Raw genomic sequence first — 16,388 nt, forward strand, 5'->3', positions numbered from 1 at the left:
CTTATCTACACAACAGAAATAGAGTTAAAAATGTAGAAAACAAACTTATGGCTACCAGGGGGTAAGGGAGGGGAGGGAAAAATTGGGAGATTGGGATTGACATATACACACTACTATATATAGAATAGATAACTAATAAGGACCTACTGTATAGCACAGGGAACTCTACTCAATACTCTGTACGAGCCTATATGGGAAAAGAATCTAAAAAACAGTGGGTATATGTATAACTGATTCACTTTGCTGTACACCTGAAACTAACACAAAGTTATATATCAACTATACTCCAGGGTGGGGGTCCCCAAGACGTGGGCCGTGGACCACTACCAGTCTGCAGCCTGTTGGGAACCGGGCCTCACAACAGGAGGTGAGCAGCAGGCCAGCGAGCAAAGCTTCATCTGCTGCTCGCCATCGCTCACATTACCGCCTGAAGCATCCCCCTCCCCTCCCCTGCTGTCCATGGAATAACTGTCTTCCATGAAACCGGTCCCTGGTGCCAAAAATGTTGGGGACTGCTGCTCCAGGGGACTTCCCTTGTGGTCCAGTAAATAAGACTCCACGCTTCCACTGCAGGGGGCCTGGGTTCTATCCCTGGTCGGGGAACTAAGATCCCACATGCCTCGTGGCTCTACCAAAAACAAAACAAAGCAAAACAACAACAGAAAAACCTTATACTCCAATAAAAATTAGAAAAAAATAAAATAAAGTTTAAAGAAACAACAATAAGAAAAAAAGTGCCTGTTAGACCTCCCACACATTTAGACATTAGATGTCAGTTTTGATTCTGGTCATTGGAAGTAGTTTCTTTGCACAAATCCAAAGGGATGATCCTAATAGTGAGAAATGCCAGACAGGGCAGGGGAAATAAGAGACGGTACCGACTTTGAGTTCACCTGCAGCTGATCACAACTGGCATTCTCCTCATGCTGTACCCTCAGCTGGGAAATCTTTCCCACACCTGCCTCCCTATTAAAAACACTACCCTTTTTCAAAGGTCAACTAAAATGTCACCACCCTGAAATACCTTCCCCAGCCCCACTTCATAAGCGAACACCTAATATTAACTGAGTGCTTGTTCCTCAGATCATCTTCCAGAAAACCATTCTCTTATCTCCAATTTACAAGGAAATCAAGGTTTAGAGTAGTCAAAGACTTATTCGAAGTTACACAACTAATAAGTGGTTAGAAACGTGGGGTCAAAATGCTTAATGCAACCAGCTAATCCATTCAAATTATATTTATTCCTCCTCTGTGCCCCCATAAGCATGTTGTTTGTATTTTTATTACAATAAAAACTAGCACAGTCTACTCTGTACTATGGTAAAGTGTATACTCCACAGTCAGCCTCAATAAATTATGAACTCCTTGAGTTTAAGTGCCATTACTTATTCATCATTTTATCACCCGTAGCACCTGGTGAGTGCCTGATGAAAAGAATATGCTTAATAAATTTTATTCGAATTATAGAAAATAAGTGAAGAGAAAGTGTGACAAAAATGTCCTTAAAGTTATTTTTGCTTATATTTTTCCACTTTTACCTGGTGTGTGTGTGTGTGTGTGTCAGCCTAAATTCACGTTGAATGCCTATGTTTTTGCCTCCTGTGAATGGTGTGGAGGTGGCAGATATAGCAGAAGTGGGTACAGGAAGCCACTGCTATCATTTTATGGAGGAAAAAACCCACCAAATATCTATCGGCTATATCCATAGAACTCCCAGATAAAAAGGCAATGAAATTTCTAATATGCATCCCTAACAGAATCCCCTGCACATTTATTATTTGGTATAAACTGTAAGGTGATTTTTTTTTTTTTTTTTAGCTTTCTCTCCCCTGGCTTCAGCTTTGAGATAAAAAGCATTTCATCCCTGGCTCTAGTAGCTCTCAGCAAGCTGTAGGGATTTTAGAGGAATTTTAGCTTCCCTTTTTTCTTCTTTAGTGGTAAGGACTAGACAGATACGTTTTTCATGATGGAAACACATCCTGATCCAGGATCAAGAGAGTGGTGCCCTTCTTCAAAACTCAGTGAAGGAAAATAATCTTGAAAGGATGTCTCAAGCCTTTCCTTGGTCCCAACTGCCAATCCAGACAGACATTCACTTTCTAAGATCAAACCCTGAGCCAGACACCATTTGGCAGCCTCTTGTCTGGATGCTAAGTTTATTCCACAACATCCTCAGCTGGAAAATTGTTCTGAATCATTTTCTAAAAGTATAATGGCCCCACTTCCACCAGGAGTTCTCTGACTCGTATAGCAATATGCTTAGTACAGTGTAGGTTTTCAGATGAGTCGTGGCCACACTTTCTTTTAAGCAGGTAAACAATGCACCAAATGTGTGTCACCTTCCAGAGAAGAAAATGGAGGCAAAATCCACTTTTTATTACTACTCACTCTGCCTCTGTCCAATTCAGGACCCACGCATCCTTGACTCCTAGGTATCCCAGGGTAATAAGCAACAGGGAGATCTTTCAGTGCACAGGATCGAAGGTAAAACAACTTGGATAAAGTCCTAGCTCTGCAATGCAGTAACTTGATAACATTAGACAGTTTCCTGACCTGAGTCTAGTTTTATAAAAGGCACACAATAGTGTCTGCCTCATGCAGTGGTTGTGGGGATTAAAAGCCATGATGCCAAAGAAGATATACAGACTGCCAACACATGAAAGAATGCTCAACGTCATTAATCATTAGAGAAATGCAAATCAAAACTACAATGAGATATCATCTCACACCAGTCAGAATGGCCATCATAAAAAAAACTACAAACAATAAATGCTGGAGAGGGTGTGGAGAAAAGGGAACCCGCTTGCACTGTTGGTGGGAATGTAAATTGATACAGCCACTATGGAGAACAGTATGGAGGTTCCTTAAAATACTAAAAAGAGAACTACCATACGACCCAGCAATCCCACTACTGGGCATATACCCTGAGAAAACCATAATTCAAAAAGAGTTATATACCAAAATGTTCATCGCAACTCTATTTACAATAGCCAGGACATGGAAGCAACCTAAGTGTCCATCAACAGATGAATGGATAAAGAAGATGTGGCACATATATACAATGGAATATTACTCAGCCATAAAAAGGAATGAAACGGAGTTATTTGTAGTGAGGTGGGTGGACCTCGAGACTGTCATACAGAGTGAATTAAGTCAGAAAGAGAAAAACAAATACCGTATGCTAATACATATATGTGGAATCTAAAAAAAAAAAAAAGAAAATGGTCAGAAGAACCTAGGGGCAAGACGGGAATAAAGATGCAGACCTACTAGAGAATGCACTTGAGGATATGGGGAGGGGGAAGGGTAAGCTGGGACAAAGTGAGAGAGTGGCATGGACATATACACACTACCAAACGTAAAATAGATAGCTAGTGGGAAGCAGCCGCATAGCACAGGGAGATCAGCTGGGTGCTTTGTGACCACCTAAGGGGTGGGATAGGGAGGGTGGGAGGGAGGGAGATGCAAGAGGGAAGAGATATGGGGACATATGTATATGTATAACTGATTCACTTTGTTATACAGCAGAAACTGACACACCATTGTAAAGCAAGTATACTCTAATAAAAATGTTAAAAAAAAAAGAAAGATGGCCCTCACCAAGACAAAAAAAATAAAAAAATAATAAATAAATAAAAGCAATGATGACAATAAAGCATTTAGCATAATACTTGTTATATAAGTTTGAGTTGTCTCATAGTGCTCTTTTTTTATTATTGGAGTATAATTGCTTTACAATGTTGTGTTAGCTTCTGCTGTACAATGAAGTGCATCAACTATATGTATAAATATATCCCCTCCCTCTTGGACCTCCCTCCCACCACCACCCCCATCCCACCCATCTAGGTCATCACAGAGCACTGAGTTGAGCTTCCTATGCTTTATAGAAGGTTCGCTAGCTATCTATTTCACACATGGTAGTCCACACATATATGTCCGTCCTAATCTCCCATTTTGCCCCACCCCCCTCTTCCCCCCTCCCATTATAATAATCAAGTTTCTCCCACCAGTATGTCAAAATGAAAAGGCAGAATGGACTGGATTCAAGTCCTCATTTTACTGCATAACAGGCGTGTGGGCTCAGGCAAGTTCGCTAATATCTCAGTTTCTCATCCTCTCATCTCTAAAACTAGGCTAATAATAATAACTACTTTGTTGCGCAGTGGTAAGCATTAAGTACTAATGCAAGTAAAACCCTTAGCACAGGGTCTGACTACAGTAATGCCCTTAATAAATATTATCATTAAAATTTATTAATAGGAATAGGAGTATTATTATTTCTATTGTTATTATTAGTCAATTGTATGCTTTTGAAACAAGAACAGACTTCTCTGGAGCATCTTTGTCTGGCTTTCCTTAACCGTCCAAGTGGTTTCAGCCAATCCTGATGCTGAGCTCCTGAAGCCACAGATCAGGCGACATTATTTTCCCACTGGGAAAAACATGCCACTGTGTCAGCAGAGCAGTCAGTCACGTGGCTGAGAAGAATATTTTCATGGAAATTCATAACTGTGCTTCTCAGTCTTGCCTTGTTCTCCCTCCTCCCTTCCTCTTTCTCTCTCTCTCACTCATTGGGTACATAGGTATTCGTTATTAATAATAGGAACTTTGATCCTAGGTTTGCACAATCCCCATTTACCTTTCCTTCCAAGAGTGTTTAGTTTCTCTCCCTAACTGAGTCGCGTTGGCAAGAACAGACCCCCGACTCTGACTACAGCCCTGCGGTAGGCGCCTCTTGTTTGTTACATACCACTTAGAGAGAAAAGGGACATCTGTACTCATTCACTCTGCTCGCTCATCTTCTGTTTGCTCCTCAACAAGCAAATGTCTTATAACCCTCACTCCCAATGTGCGCACCCACACAGAATCCTCTTTCCTCAAATACCCTCTTTCCTGGAAGCTGTGACAATATGTTCTTCTGCTTTAGCTCCTGCCTCTTTGGCGGTTCCTTCTCAGTCTCTTTTGTGACCTCCTCTATCTCATCCTTATGAGAGATCCTCAAAGTTCTACTTTTTTCTTCATGAATGTACGCCTCCTCCAGGGTTCCTGGTCTCCATGAATAGGTTCACCCGTTTCCTCAAGCCGGTAATCTGGACTGCATCCTTAAAGTCTTATTCTTCTTAATCAAAAATGACCCCTCCCCCCACCAAAAAAACACTTAAGTTCCATTGATTTTACAGTCTTATCATTTCTTGACTCCAGACACATTTCTTTTCCCTATTACTATTGTCCTTGTTTGGGCCACCATATCACTTACTTGAATTACTACAAAAGTTTCTTTATTTCCTGCTATTGCTAAACTTGCTCCGCATCCTCCAAATGCATTTTCCATACTATAACTAAGGTGATCTTCCTAGAATTTAAGTGTGATCGTGACAGCAACACTTAAGACCTATCAATGCTTGCCCTACCTCTCTAACCTTGATCTATCTCCCACCAACCTCCATGCTCTCGCCATAACGATGATGTCAAGACCCCAGCATACATCTAGGATCTCCTGTTTCCATACACACTATGTGCTCTTCTTTAAAAATCTCCTTTTCCTCACTTTCACACACAACATAACTAATTTCTCATTCTGTAAGTTTTGGCGCAGAAGTTGCTTCCTCTAGAAAACCTAACCCATACATCCAAGTTTGGATATGGTAACTCTCCAATGTGCTCACTGCCTTGTCCCATGAGAGGTTCATTGAAATTGTAATTGCCGACTTTGTGTTCTTCACTATATGATTATTCATGACGAACAGGCAAAGAGGACCTGTATCATTCATATTCATATATGTGTCCCCAGCACTGTCATTGGTTCCTGCTCAGTGATGGAGGGAAAGAGGGAAGGAAGAAAGGGAAATGGTAGAAGAAACCTAATTTGACCTCACGAATAGATGAAGGGAAGGATGCTGTTACAACTTCTCAGCACAGAATATCTCCAGAGAAATAACTTATTGGTATCTAGGTGAGTTTTATGCCTGGAAATTCACTGCTGTTTGGTCTCCTTTATCATGCCCACGTTTTACTTTTTGTTTCCTTCCTGTGTTTAATTGCCTACCGACTTCTTTACTCCAAACAAGTAAGTACATTTGCAGTTGAATAAAGTTGAAATTTCAAGCATACCTGTAAACAATATTAAATGCCTTTCTGTTTACAGAAAATAACACAAACTTTTGCCCCTCACATTTTTTGTATTTTTTGTTGCTTTACTCAACACAACAGCACTGTCCAAACTCTGAACCACATGTTCCAATCATCCTGTCCTGGCATCTCAAAAAGCACTAACTCCTACCTGTTCAGTTGCAATTACATCCTATCAGCGTAAGTGTCTTAACTTTGAATCACTGTTTTTTCAGTTCCTAATTATAAAATCGAAGGAAAAAAAGCAACACATAACGCAAAGCCGACAACAAAATGAATTCAAATTCAGGCAACGTCCAGAGGTTAAAGATCATCATCAAAAAGATGATCATTGACCCAAGTTAGTTACGTCAGTGTGCTTAACTGAAAAAGGTTATGGCTAATAATGACAATTCTGATGATGACAATGATGGTGATGACATGCATGACGAGAATAATCCATATTTTGTAAACTCCTACAGTATACCAGGCGGGTTGATAAGTCTTTTCACATAGATCATTTTTATCTCATTATTATGATAAGCCCAAAGGAGAGATACTACTAGTATTATTATCATTTCTATCTTACAGGTGAGAAAACTGAGGTTTAAATTGTTAACTAATTTGCCAAAGATCTTGTAGCTAATCGATGGGCAGGCCAGATTTCAAAGTCAGGCTATTAAACACAAAAGACCTTATGTTTAACCTCAGGCCAAGGAAATTCTATCCGTGTGAGCTTAATACTGGTGACGCCTTAGCATTGTCTCTTAGGTTTGCAGGGTTCAGCAGGCAGAATTACTTATTTCCTATTTTGGTATTTTGCTCACTATTAGGATATATTACGAGACTTCAGCACTAGGTTGGATCTGGGGAAGAAATGAGCAGTTTCCACTCATTGCCTTTCTTATTTCAAAAAATTAGAACTCCTCATTTAAAAACTCAAGCATAGTCTTTTTCAAAAGTATCTTTTCAGGTGCCCTGCATAACACATGATAAACATTAAATGAGACTTCTGAAATATAAATACTTAGGTATAATTTAGTTTTACTTATAAATTCTTAATTTTTATTAGCAAAGTCAGAATTTCTCATCAGTCTTCTACAAATTATATAACCTCTTTATGCCTCCATATTCTGATTTGTATAATAACATTATCAAACTCATTGGGTTATTATAAATGTTTACAGATATGATTTAAGTAAAGCACAGTGCCTGGAATATAGTAGGTACTCAGTAAATGCCAATCGTTGTTATCATTAGAGTTTACAGACTAGAAACTCCTTTCACAACTGACTCTACATAGACTCACTCTATAAGTTGGTTTCAAAGCTAGAAAGCAGCTTATTGATAAAATTCCTTTTGACGGTTTATCGTGCATCTCAATGAACCACAGCCAAATTGTCTCCCTAGAAGATTTGTAAGTTTAAGTAAAGGGTAAGTCTGGCTTTGCTTTCCTAGTTTCTAATTAACTATAAAGGTCTACTTTTCCTGTTGCCTGCCTTGTTCATTCACCCACGTGGCAGAGAACAGAAAGCTACAAGTAGATAAGTTTCTACAGCAGCAGCATGAATTCCATGACAATTTTTTAAACTGTGTTTCTCATTCTTTTCTTTTCCTTTTTTTCATGGCCTTTCTGCCATAGGGTACATGTCAATGTTCTATGCTTAGTGTGTATAGGACACAAATGCACACACACAAATACATAAGCATGGCTTTTGCCTATTTGGATGCTGTGTGAGAGCCAGAGTATGACCAGACTTCAACCTAGCTGGGTCCCAGCTTCAACTGTTTTCACCAGAAATTTTAATCTACAACTCTGGACTTCACTAGGTGATGCTTGGCTTCCTTGTCTCTCTGTCTCTACATAGATATGGGATGGTTACAAAAAGTCAGAAGCGCTGGCAGAGGTGGTAAGACTCACCGACATTCTTCTTCCAGCCAGGCAGGTTCTGTCACTATTTCTGGACGGTGTGCTGAAAGAGGAGGTGATATGTATCACTACCAGGCTGACCCAATGGAAGCTCATGTTCAAACCTTCCCAGCGTTGTTCTACCTGCAACATTGACAAAAGAGGCCATAAGTCCTGGATGGTGCCGCTCCTAGATGGAATGTTTAATCCAACTGGATACTTGAGTCAACACATGGAGAGCTGCTTGCAACTACAGTGGACTTGGTGTGCAAGATAAATACAGAAATAAATCTTTGATATGTTTATCCAGTGATTTGGGGGATTTTTGTTATCATGACATAAACCTATCCTCTCCTAACTAAAGTGAAGAATATCAGCCTTATAGTTTACAAATCCTGGAGCAAGAGAATGTTTCTCCCAATAGTTTTGGCAATGTCTTGGATAGGTTTCTTTTTTTTTTTTTTTAGTAGAGAAAGAATACAGTTTTATTACTGAATGGGTATTAAACCAGAGTGATACACATCACAGGCAACCTACTAAGAGATCACAAAGACAGAAAGAAAGCTGCCCCTTTTATAAAGTCAAGCAGTAGATACAACCCATTACATACATGTTTTCAAGGTAAACAGTAACTAATCCTCAGGTCAGAGGACTTGATAGCACCATCTGTCCACACAGTTCACCCTGAATTTTCCTGGTAATTGAGGTGACCATCTATGTTAGCTAATTAGCTTTATCCAGAGGAAAAACAAATTCTTATGCCTTTATAACAGAAAGTGGCTTTTGCAGCTTGGAGTTCAGTGTTCACTGACGTTGGATAGGATTCTTATAGTCCCATTTGAGTCAAATGACCATTCCTGAACCATCACTGTGCCCACTGTGATTAACCTAACTGGCTAGTCCTATCCTATGTCATAACCTATAACCTAGACGGAGAAGAAAGGAGCAGAATATATCCAACATCATAATCTGGACTGAAAATGACCACTAGGGAATGATGGAGGAATGGCTCTCCAAAGTACACTGTATTTATACAGTGGGATGTTGATAGCTTCAGAGACTCATCTCTTGCTGACATGCAGTCATCTTGCTATAATAACTGTTGTCGACAGGAGTCACATTTGCTTCTCTCAAGTGCTTAAGGGGCAATTTGGCTTTTTACTTCTGTTGTCATCACTTTACGAAGAAAGTGAACCCACATGGTTGGGAGTAGAGAAAGCTGTGAAAACCTAAGAATTAGACCTAACCTTTTATTTCCTTCTATCAGCTCTATGCAGTGTCCCCCCTCCAATTCAATTCAACAAAGCCATATAGAAATGCTGAGGAGGCAGCCAGTGGGACACAGTACGGGAACAATCTGCTTAGTCTAAGTGGGAACCTGGAACAAGGCGTAGTTCTGATTTTCAAAAGCAGGAAAAAATTGCTGGGGAAGATGGTGGAAGAGTAAGACACGGAGATCACCTTCCTCCCCACAGATACACCAGAAATACATGTACACGGGGAACAACTCCTACAGAACACCTACTGAACGCTGGCAGAAGACCTCAGACCTCCCAAAAGGCAAGAAAGTCCCCACGTACCTGGTTAGGGCAAAAGAAAAAAGAATAAACAGAGACAAAAGGATAGGGCCGGGACCTGCACCAGTGGGAGGGAGCTGTGAACGAGGAAAGGTTTGCACTCACTAGGAAGCCGCTTCACGAGCGGAGACTGCGGGAGGCGGAGCGGGAAAGCTTCGGAGCCGCCGAGGAGAGCACAGCAACAGGGGTGAGGAAGGCAAAGCGAAGAGATTCCCGCACAGAGGATCGGTGCCGACCGGCACTCACCAGGCCGAGAAGCTTGTCTGCTCACCTGACGGGGCGGGCGGGGGCTGGGAGCTGAGGCTTGGGCTTCGGTTGGAGCACAGGGAGAGGACTGGGGTTGGCGGCGTGAACACAGCCTGCAGGGGTTAGTGCGCCACGGCTAGCCGGGAGGGAGTCCGCGGAAAAGTCTGGACCTGCCGAAGAGGCAAGAGACTTTTTCTTCCCTCTTTGTTTCCTGGTGCGCGAGGAGAGGGGATTAAGAGCGCTGCTTAACGGAGCTCCAGAGATGGGCGCGAGCCGCGGCTAAAAGCGCGGACCCCAGAGACGGGCATAAGACGCTAAGGCTGCTGCTGCCGCCACCAAGAAGCCTGTGTGCGAGCACAGCTCACTATCCACACCTCCCCTCCCGGGGAGCCTGTGCAGCCCGCCACTGCCGCGGTCCCAGGATCCAGTCCACCGGAAGAACGCAGGGCGCGCCGGCCTCTGCCTCCACAGGCCCGCCCCGCACTCCATGCCCCTCCCTCCCCCCCAGACTGAGTGAGCCAGAGGCCCCGAATCAGCAGCTCCTTTAACCCTGTCCTGTCTGAGGGAAGAACAGACGCCCTCCAGTGACGTACACGCAGAGGCGGGGCCAAATGCAAAGCTGAGCCCCGGGAGCTGTGAGAACAAAGAAGAGAAAGGGAAACCTCTCCCAGCAGCCTCAGGAGCAGCGGATTAAGGCTCCACAATCAACTTGATGTACCTGCAACTGTGGAATACCTGAATAGACAACGAGTCATCCCAAATTGAGGAAGTGGACCTTGAGAGCAAGATTTATGACTTTTTCCCCTTTTCCTCTTTTTGTGAGTGTGTATGTGTATGCTTCTGTGTGAGATTTTGTCTGTATAGCTTTGCTTCCACCATTTGTCCTAGGTTCTATCCGTCCGTTTTTTTTTTATTCTTGTTTTTTTTAAATTTTTTTTCTTAATAATAATATTTTGGTTTGATAACTTTATTTTATTTTACCTTTTTTCTTTCTTTCTTTCTTTCCCTCCTTCCCTCCTTTAGACAATTAATCATCCCAAATTGAGGAGGTGGACTTTGAGAGCAAGATTTATGATTTTTTCCCCTTTCCCTCTTTTTATGCTTCTGTGTGAGATTTTCTCTGTATAGCTTTGCTTCCACCATTTGTCCTAGGGTTCTATCCATCCATTTTTGTTTTTTAATTTTTTTCTTTTTTCTCTTAAAAATTACTTTTTATTTTAATAACTTTATTATATTTTATCTTACATTATTTTATTTCAGTTTATCTTCTTTTTTTCCTTCCCTCCTTCCTTTCTTCCTTCCTTCCTTCCTCCCTCCCTCCCTCCTTTCTTTCTTTCTTTCTACTTCTACTAATTCTTTCTTTCTACTTTATCTCCCTTTTATTCTGAGCCAAGTGGATGAAAGGCTCTTGGTGCTGCAGCCAGGGGTCAGTGCTGTGCCTCTGAGGTGGGAGAGCCAACTTCAGGACACTGGTCCACAAGACACCTCCCAGCTCCACATAATATCAAACAGGGAAAATCTCCCAGAGATCTCCATCTCAACACCAGCACCCAGCTTCACTCAACGACCAGCAACCTACAGTGCTGGATATCCGTTGCCAAACAACTAGCAAGACAGGAACACAACCCCACCCATTAGCAGAAAGGCTGCCTAAAATCATAAAAAGTCCACAGACACCCCAAAACACACCACCAGATGTGGACCTGCCCACCAGAAAGACAAGATCCAGCCTCATCCACCAGAACACAGGCACTAGTCCCCTCCACCAGGAAGCCTACATAACCCAGTGAACCAAACTTACTACTGGGGACAGACACCAAAAACAACGGGAACAACGAACCTGCAGCCTGCAAAAAGGAGAGCCCAAACACAGTAAGATAAGCAAAATGAGAAGACAGAAAAACACACAGCAGATGAAGGAGCAAGATAAAAACCCACCAGACCTAACATATGAAGAGCAAATAGGCAGTCTACCTGAAAAAGAATTCAGAATAATGATAGTAAAGATGATCCAGAATCTTGGAAATAGAATAGACAAAATGCAAGAAACATTTAACAAGGATCTAGAAGAACTAAAGATGAAACAAACAACGATGAACAACACAATAAATGACATTAAAAATACTCTAGATGGGATCAATAGCAGAATAACTGAGGCAGAAGAACGGATAAATGACCTGGAAGATAAAATAGTGGAAATAACTCCTACAGAGCAGAATAAAGAAAAAAGAATGAAAAGAACTGAGGACAGTCTCAGAGACCTCTGGGACAACATTAAACGCACGAACATTCGAATTATAGGGGTTCCAGAAGAAGAAGAGAAAAAGAAAGGGACTGAGAAAATATTTGAAGAGATTATAGTTGAAAACTTCCCTAATATGGGAAAGGAAATAGTTAATCAAGTCCAGGAAGCACAGAGAGTCCCACACAGGATAAATCCAAGGAGAAACGCTCCAAAACACATATTAATCAAACTGTCAAAAATTAAATACAAAGAAAACATAGTAAAAGCAGGAAGGGAAAAACAACAAATAACACACAAGGGAATCCCCATAAGGTTAACAGCTGATCTTTCAGTAGAAACTCTGCAAGCCAGAAGGGACTGGCAGGACATATTTTAAGTGATGAAGGAGAAAAACCTGCAACCAAGATTACTCTACCCAGCAAGGATCTCATTCCGATTTGATGGAGAAATTGAAACCTTTACAGACAAGCAAAAACTCAGAGAGTTCCTTTACAACAAATGCTAAAGGAACTTCGCTAGGAAAGAAACACAAGAGAAGGAAAAGACCTACAATAATGAACCCAAAACAATTAAGAAAATGGAAATAGGAACATACATATTGATAATTACCTTAAATGTAAATGGACTAAATGTTCCCACCAAAAGACACAGATTGGCTGAATGGATACAAAAACAAGACCCATGTATTTGCTGTCTAAAAGAGACCCACTTCAAATCTAGAGACACATACAGACTGAAAGTAAGGGGGTGGAAAAAGATATTTCATGCAAATGGAAACCAAAAGAAAGCTGGAGTAGCAGTACTCATATCAGACAAAATAGACTTTAAAATAAAAACTATTCGAAGAGACAAAGAAGGACACTACATAATGATCAAGGGATCAATCTAAGAAAAAGATATAACAATTGTAAATATTTATGCACCCAATGTAGTATTTGCCATAAGGCAAATACTAACAGCCATAAAAGGGGAAATCGACAGTAACCCATTCATACTAGGGGACTTTAACACCCCAATGGACAGATCATCCAAAATGAAAATAAATAACGAAACACAAGCTCTAAATGATACATGAAACAAGATGGACTTAATTGATATTTATAGGACATTCCATCCAAAAACAACAGAATACACATTCTTCTGAAGTGCTCATGGAACATTCTCCAGGATAGATCATATCTTGGGTCACAAATCAAGCCTTGGTAAATTTAAGAAAATTGAAATTGTATCAAGTATCTTTTCTGACCACAACGCCATGAGACTAGATGTCAATTACAGGAAAACATCTGTAAAAAGTACAAACACATGGAAGCTAAACAGTACACTACTTAATAACAAAGTGATCACTGAAGAAATCAAAGAATAAAAAAATACCTAGAAACAAATGACAGTGGAGACACGACGACCCAAAACCTGTGGGATGCATCAAAAGCACTTCTAAGAGGGAAGTTTATAGCAATACAATCGTACCTTAAGAAACAGGAAACGTCTCAAATAAACAACCTAACCTTACACCTAAAGCAATTACAGAAAGAAGAACAAAAAAACCCCAAAGTTAGCAGAAGGAAAGAAATCATAAAAATCAGATCAGAAATAAATGAAAAAGAAATGAAGGAAACGATAGCAAAGATCAATAAAACTAAAAGCTGGTTCTTTGAGAAGATAAACCAAATTGATAAACCATTAGCCAGACTCATCAAGAAAAAAAGGGAGAAGACTCAAAATAATACAATTAGAAATGAAAAAGGAGAAGTAACAACTGACACTGCAGAAATACAAAAGATCGTGAGAGATTACTACAAGCAACTCTATGCCAATAAAATGGACAACCTGGAAGAAATGGACAAATTCTTAGAAATGTACAACCTGCCAAGACTGAATCAGGAAGAAATAGAAAATATGAACAGACAAATCACAAGCACTGAAATTGAAACTGTGATTAAAAATCTTCCAACAAACAAAAGCGCAGGCCCAGATGGCTTCACAGGCGAATTCTATCAAACATTCAGAGAAGAGCTAACACCTATCCCTCTCAAACTCTTCCAGAATATAGCAGAGGGAGGAACACTCCCAAACTCATTCTACAAGGCCACCATCACCCTGATACCAAAACCAGACAAGGATGTCACAAAGAAAGAAAACTACAGGCCAATATTACTGATGAACATAGATGCAAAAATCCTAAACAAAATACTAGCAAACAGAATCCAACAGCACATTAAACGGATCATACATCATGATCAAGTGGGGTTAATTCCAGGAATGCAAGGATTCTTCAATATACGCAAATCAATCAACGTGATACACCATATTAACAAATTGAAGGAGAAAAACCATATGATCATCTCAATAGATGCAGAGAAAGCTCTCAACAAAATTCAACACCCATTTATGATAAAAACCCTGCAGAAAGGAGGCATAGAGGGAACTTTCCTCAACATAATAAAGGCCATACATGACAAACCCACAGCCACATCATCCTCAATGTTGAAAAACTGAAACCATTTCCACTAAGATCAGGAAAAAGACAAGGTTGCCCACTCTCACCACTCTTATTCAACATAGTTTTGGAAGTTTTAGCCACAGCAATCAGAGAAGAAAAGGAAATAAAAGGAATCCAAATTGGAAAAGAAGAAGTAAAGCTGTCACTGTTTGCAGATGACATGATACTATATACATAGAGAATCCTAAAGATGCTACCAGAAAACTCCTAGAGCTAATCAATGAATTTGGTAAAGTAGCAGGATACAAAATTAACGCACAGAAATCTCTGGCATTCCTATAAGCTAATGATGAAAAATCTGAAAGTGAAATCAAGAAAACACTCCCATTTACCATTGCAACAAAAAGAATAAAATATCTAGGAATAAACCTACCTAAGGAGACAAAAGACCTGTATGCAGAAAACTATAAGACACTGATGAAAGAAATTAAAGATGATACAAATATATGGAGAGATATACCATGTTCTTGGATTGGAAGAAACAACATTATGAAAATGACTCTACTACCCAAAGCAATCTATAGATTCAATGCAATCCCTATCAAACTACCACTGGCATTTTTCACAGAACTAGAACAAAAAATGTCACAATTTGTATGGAAACACAAAAGAGCCCGAATAGCCAAAGCAATCTTGAGAACGAAAAAAGGAGCTGGAGGAATCAGGCTCCCTGACTTCAGACTATACTACAAAGCTACAGTAATCAAGACAGTATGGTACTGGCACAAAAACAGAAAGATAGATCAATGGAACTGGACAGAAAGCCCAGAGATAAACCCACACACGTATGGTCACCTTATCTTTGATAAAGGAGGCAGGAATGTACAGTGGAGAATGGAAAGCCTCTTCAATAAGTGGTGATGGGAAAACTGGACATGTACATGTAAAAGTATGAGATTAGATCACTCCTTAACACCATACACAAAAATAAGCTCAAAATGGATTAAAGACCTAAATGTAAGGCCAGAAACTATCAAACTCTTAGAGGAAAACATAGGCAGAACACTCTATGACATAAATCACAGCAAGATACTTTGCGACCCACCTCCTAGAGAAATGGAAATAAAAACAAAAATAAACAAATGGGACCTAATGAAACTTCAAAGCTTTTGCACAGCAAAGGGAACCATAAACAAGACCAAAAGACAACCCTCAGAATGGGAGAAAATATTTGCAAATGAAGCAACTGACAAAGGATTAATCTCCAAAATTTATAAGCAGCTCATGCAACTCAATAACAAAAAAACAAACAACCCAATCTAACTTGGACAGAAGACCTAAATAGACATTTCTCCAAAGATATACAGTCTGCCAACAAACACATGAAAGAATGCTGAACATCATTAATCATTAGAGAAATGCAAATCAAAACTACAATGAGATATCATCTCACACCAGTCAGAATGGCCATCATCAAAAAATCCAGAAACAATAAATGCTGCGGAGGGTGTAGAGAAAAGGGAACCCTCTTGCACTGTTGGTGGGAATGTAAATTGGTACAGCCACTCTGGAGAACAGTATGGAGGTTCCTTAAAAAACTACAAATAGAACTACCATATGACCCAGCAATCCCACTACTGAGCATATAACCTGAGAAAACCATAATTCAAAAAGAGTCATGTACCAAAATGTTCATTGCAGCTCTATTTACAATAGCCTGGAGATGGAAACAACCTAAGTGTCCATCAACAGATGAATGGATAAAGAAGATGTGGCACATATATACAATGGAATATTACTCAGCCATAAAAAGAAACGAAATTGAGTTATTTGTAATGAGGTGGATAGACCTAGAGTCTG

General features: G+C 40.2%; 1 protein-coding gene across 13 annotated transcripts in view; it reads right to left on the reverse strand.

Annotated features, from left to right (window-relative positions):
- Nucleotides 1-16,388, reverse strand: part of LOC307175250 (uncharacterized protein) — a 579,209-nt gene that overhangs the window by 548,231 nt on the left and 14,590 nt on the right. For 11 of the 13 annotated variants that reach the window (XM_079900182.1, XM_079900180.1, XM_079900189.1 and 8 more), the window contains exon 2: nucleotides 8,030-8,161. In XM_079900182.1, the coding sequence (XP_079756308.1) occupies nucleotides 8,030-8,134 (105 nt within the window). In that variant the 5' untranslated portion in view covers nucleotides 8,135-8,161. Of the gene's footprint in view, nucleotides 1-8,029; nucleotides 8,162-9,865; nucleotides 10,248-16,388 lie in introns of those variants that run through there. The other 2 variants (XM_079900181.1, XM_079900183.1) reach the window with 2 other exon arrangements.

The sequence above is a fragment of the Stenella coeruleoalba genome (assembly GCF_951394435.1).
Source record: "Stenella coeruleoalba genome assembly, chromosome: 16".
NCBI lineage: Eukaryota > Metazoa > Chordata > Mammalia > Artiodactyla > Delphinidae > Stenella > Stenella coeruleoalba.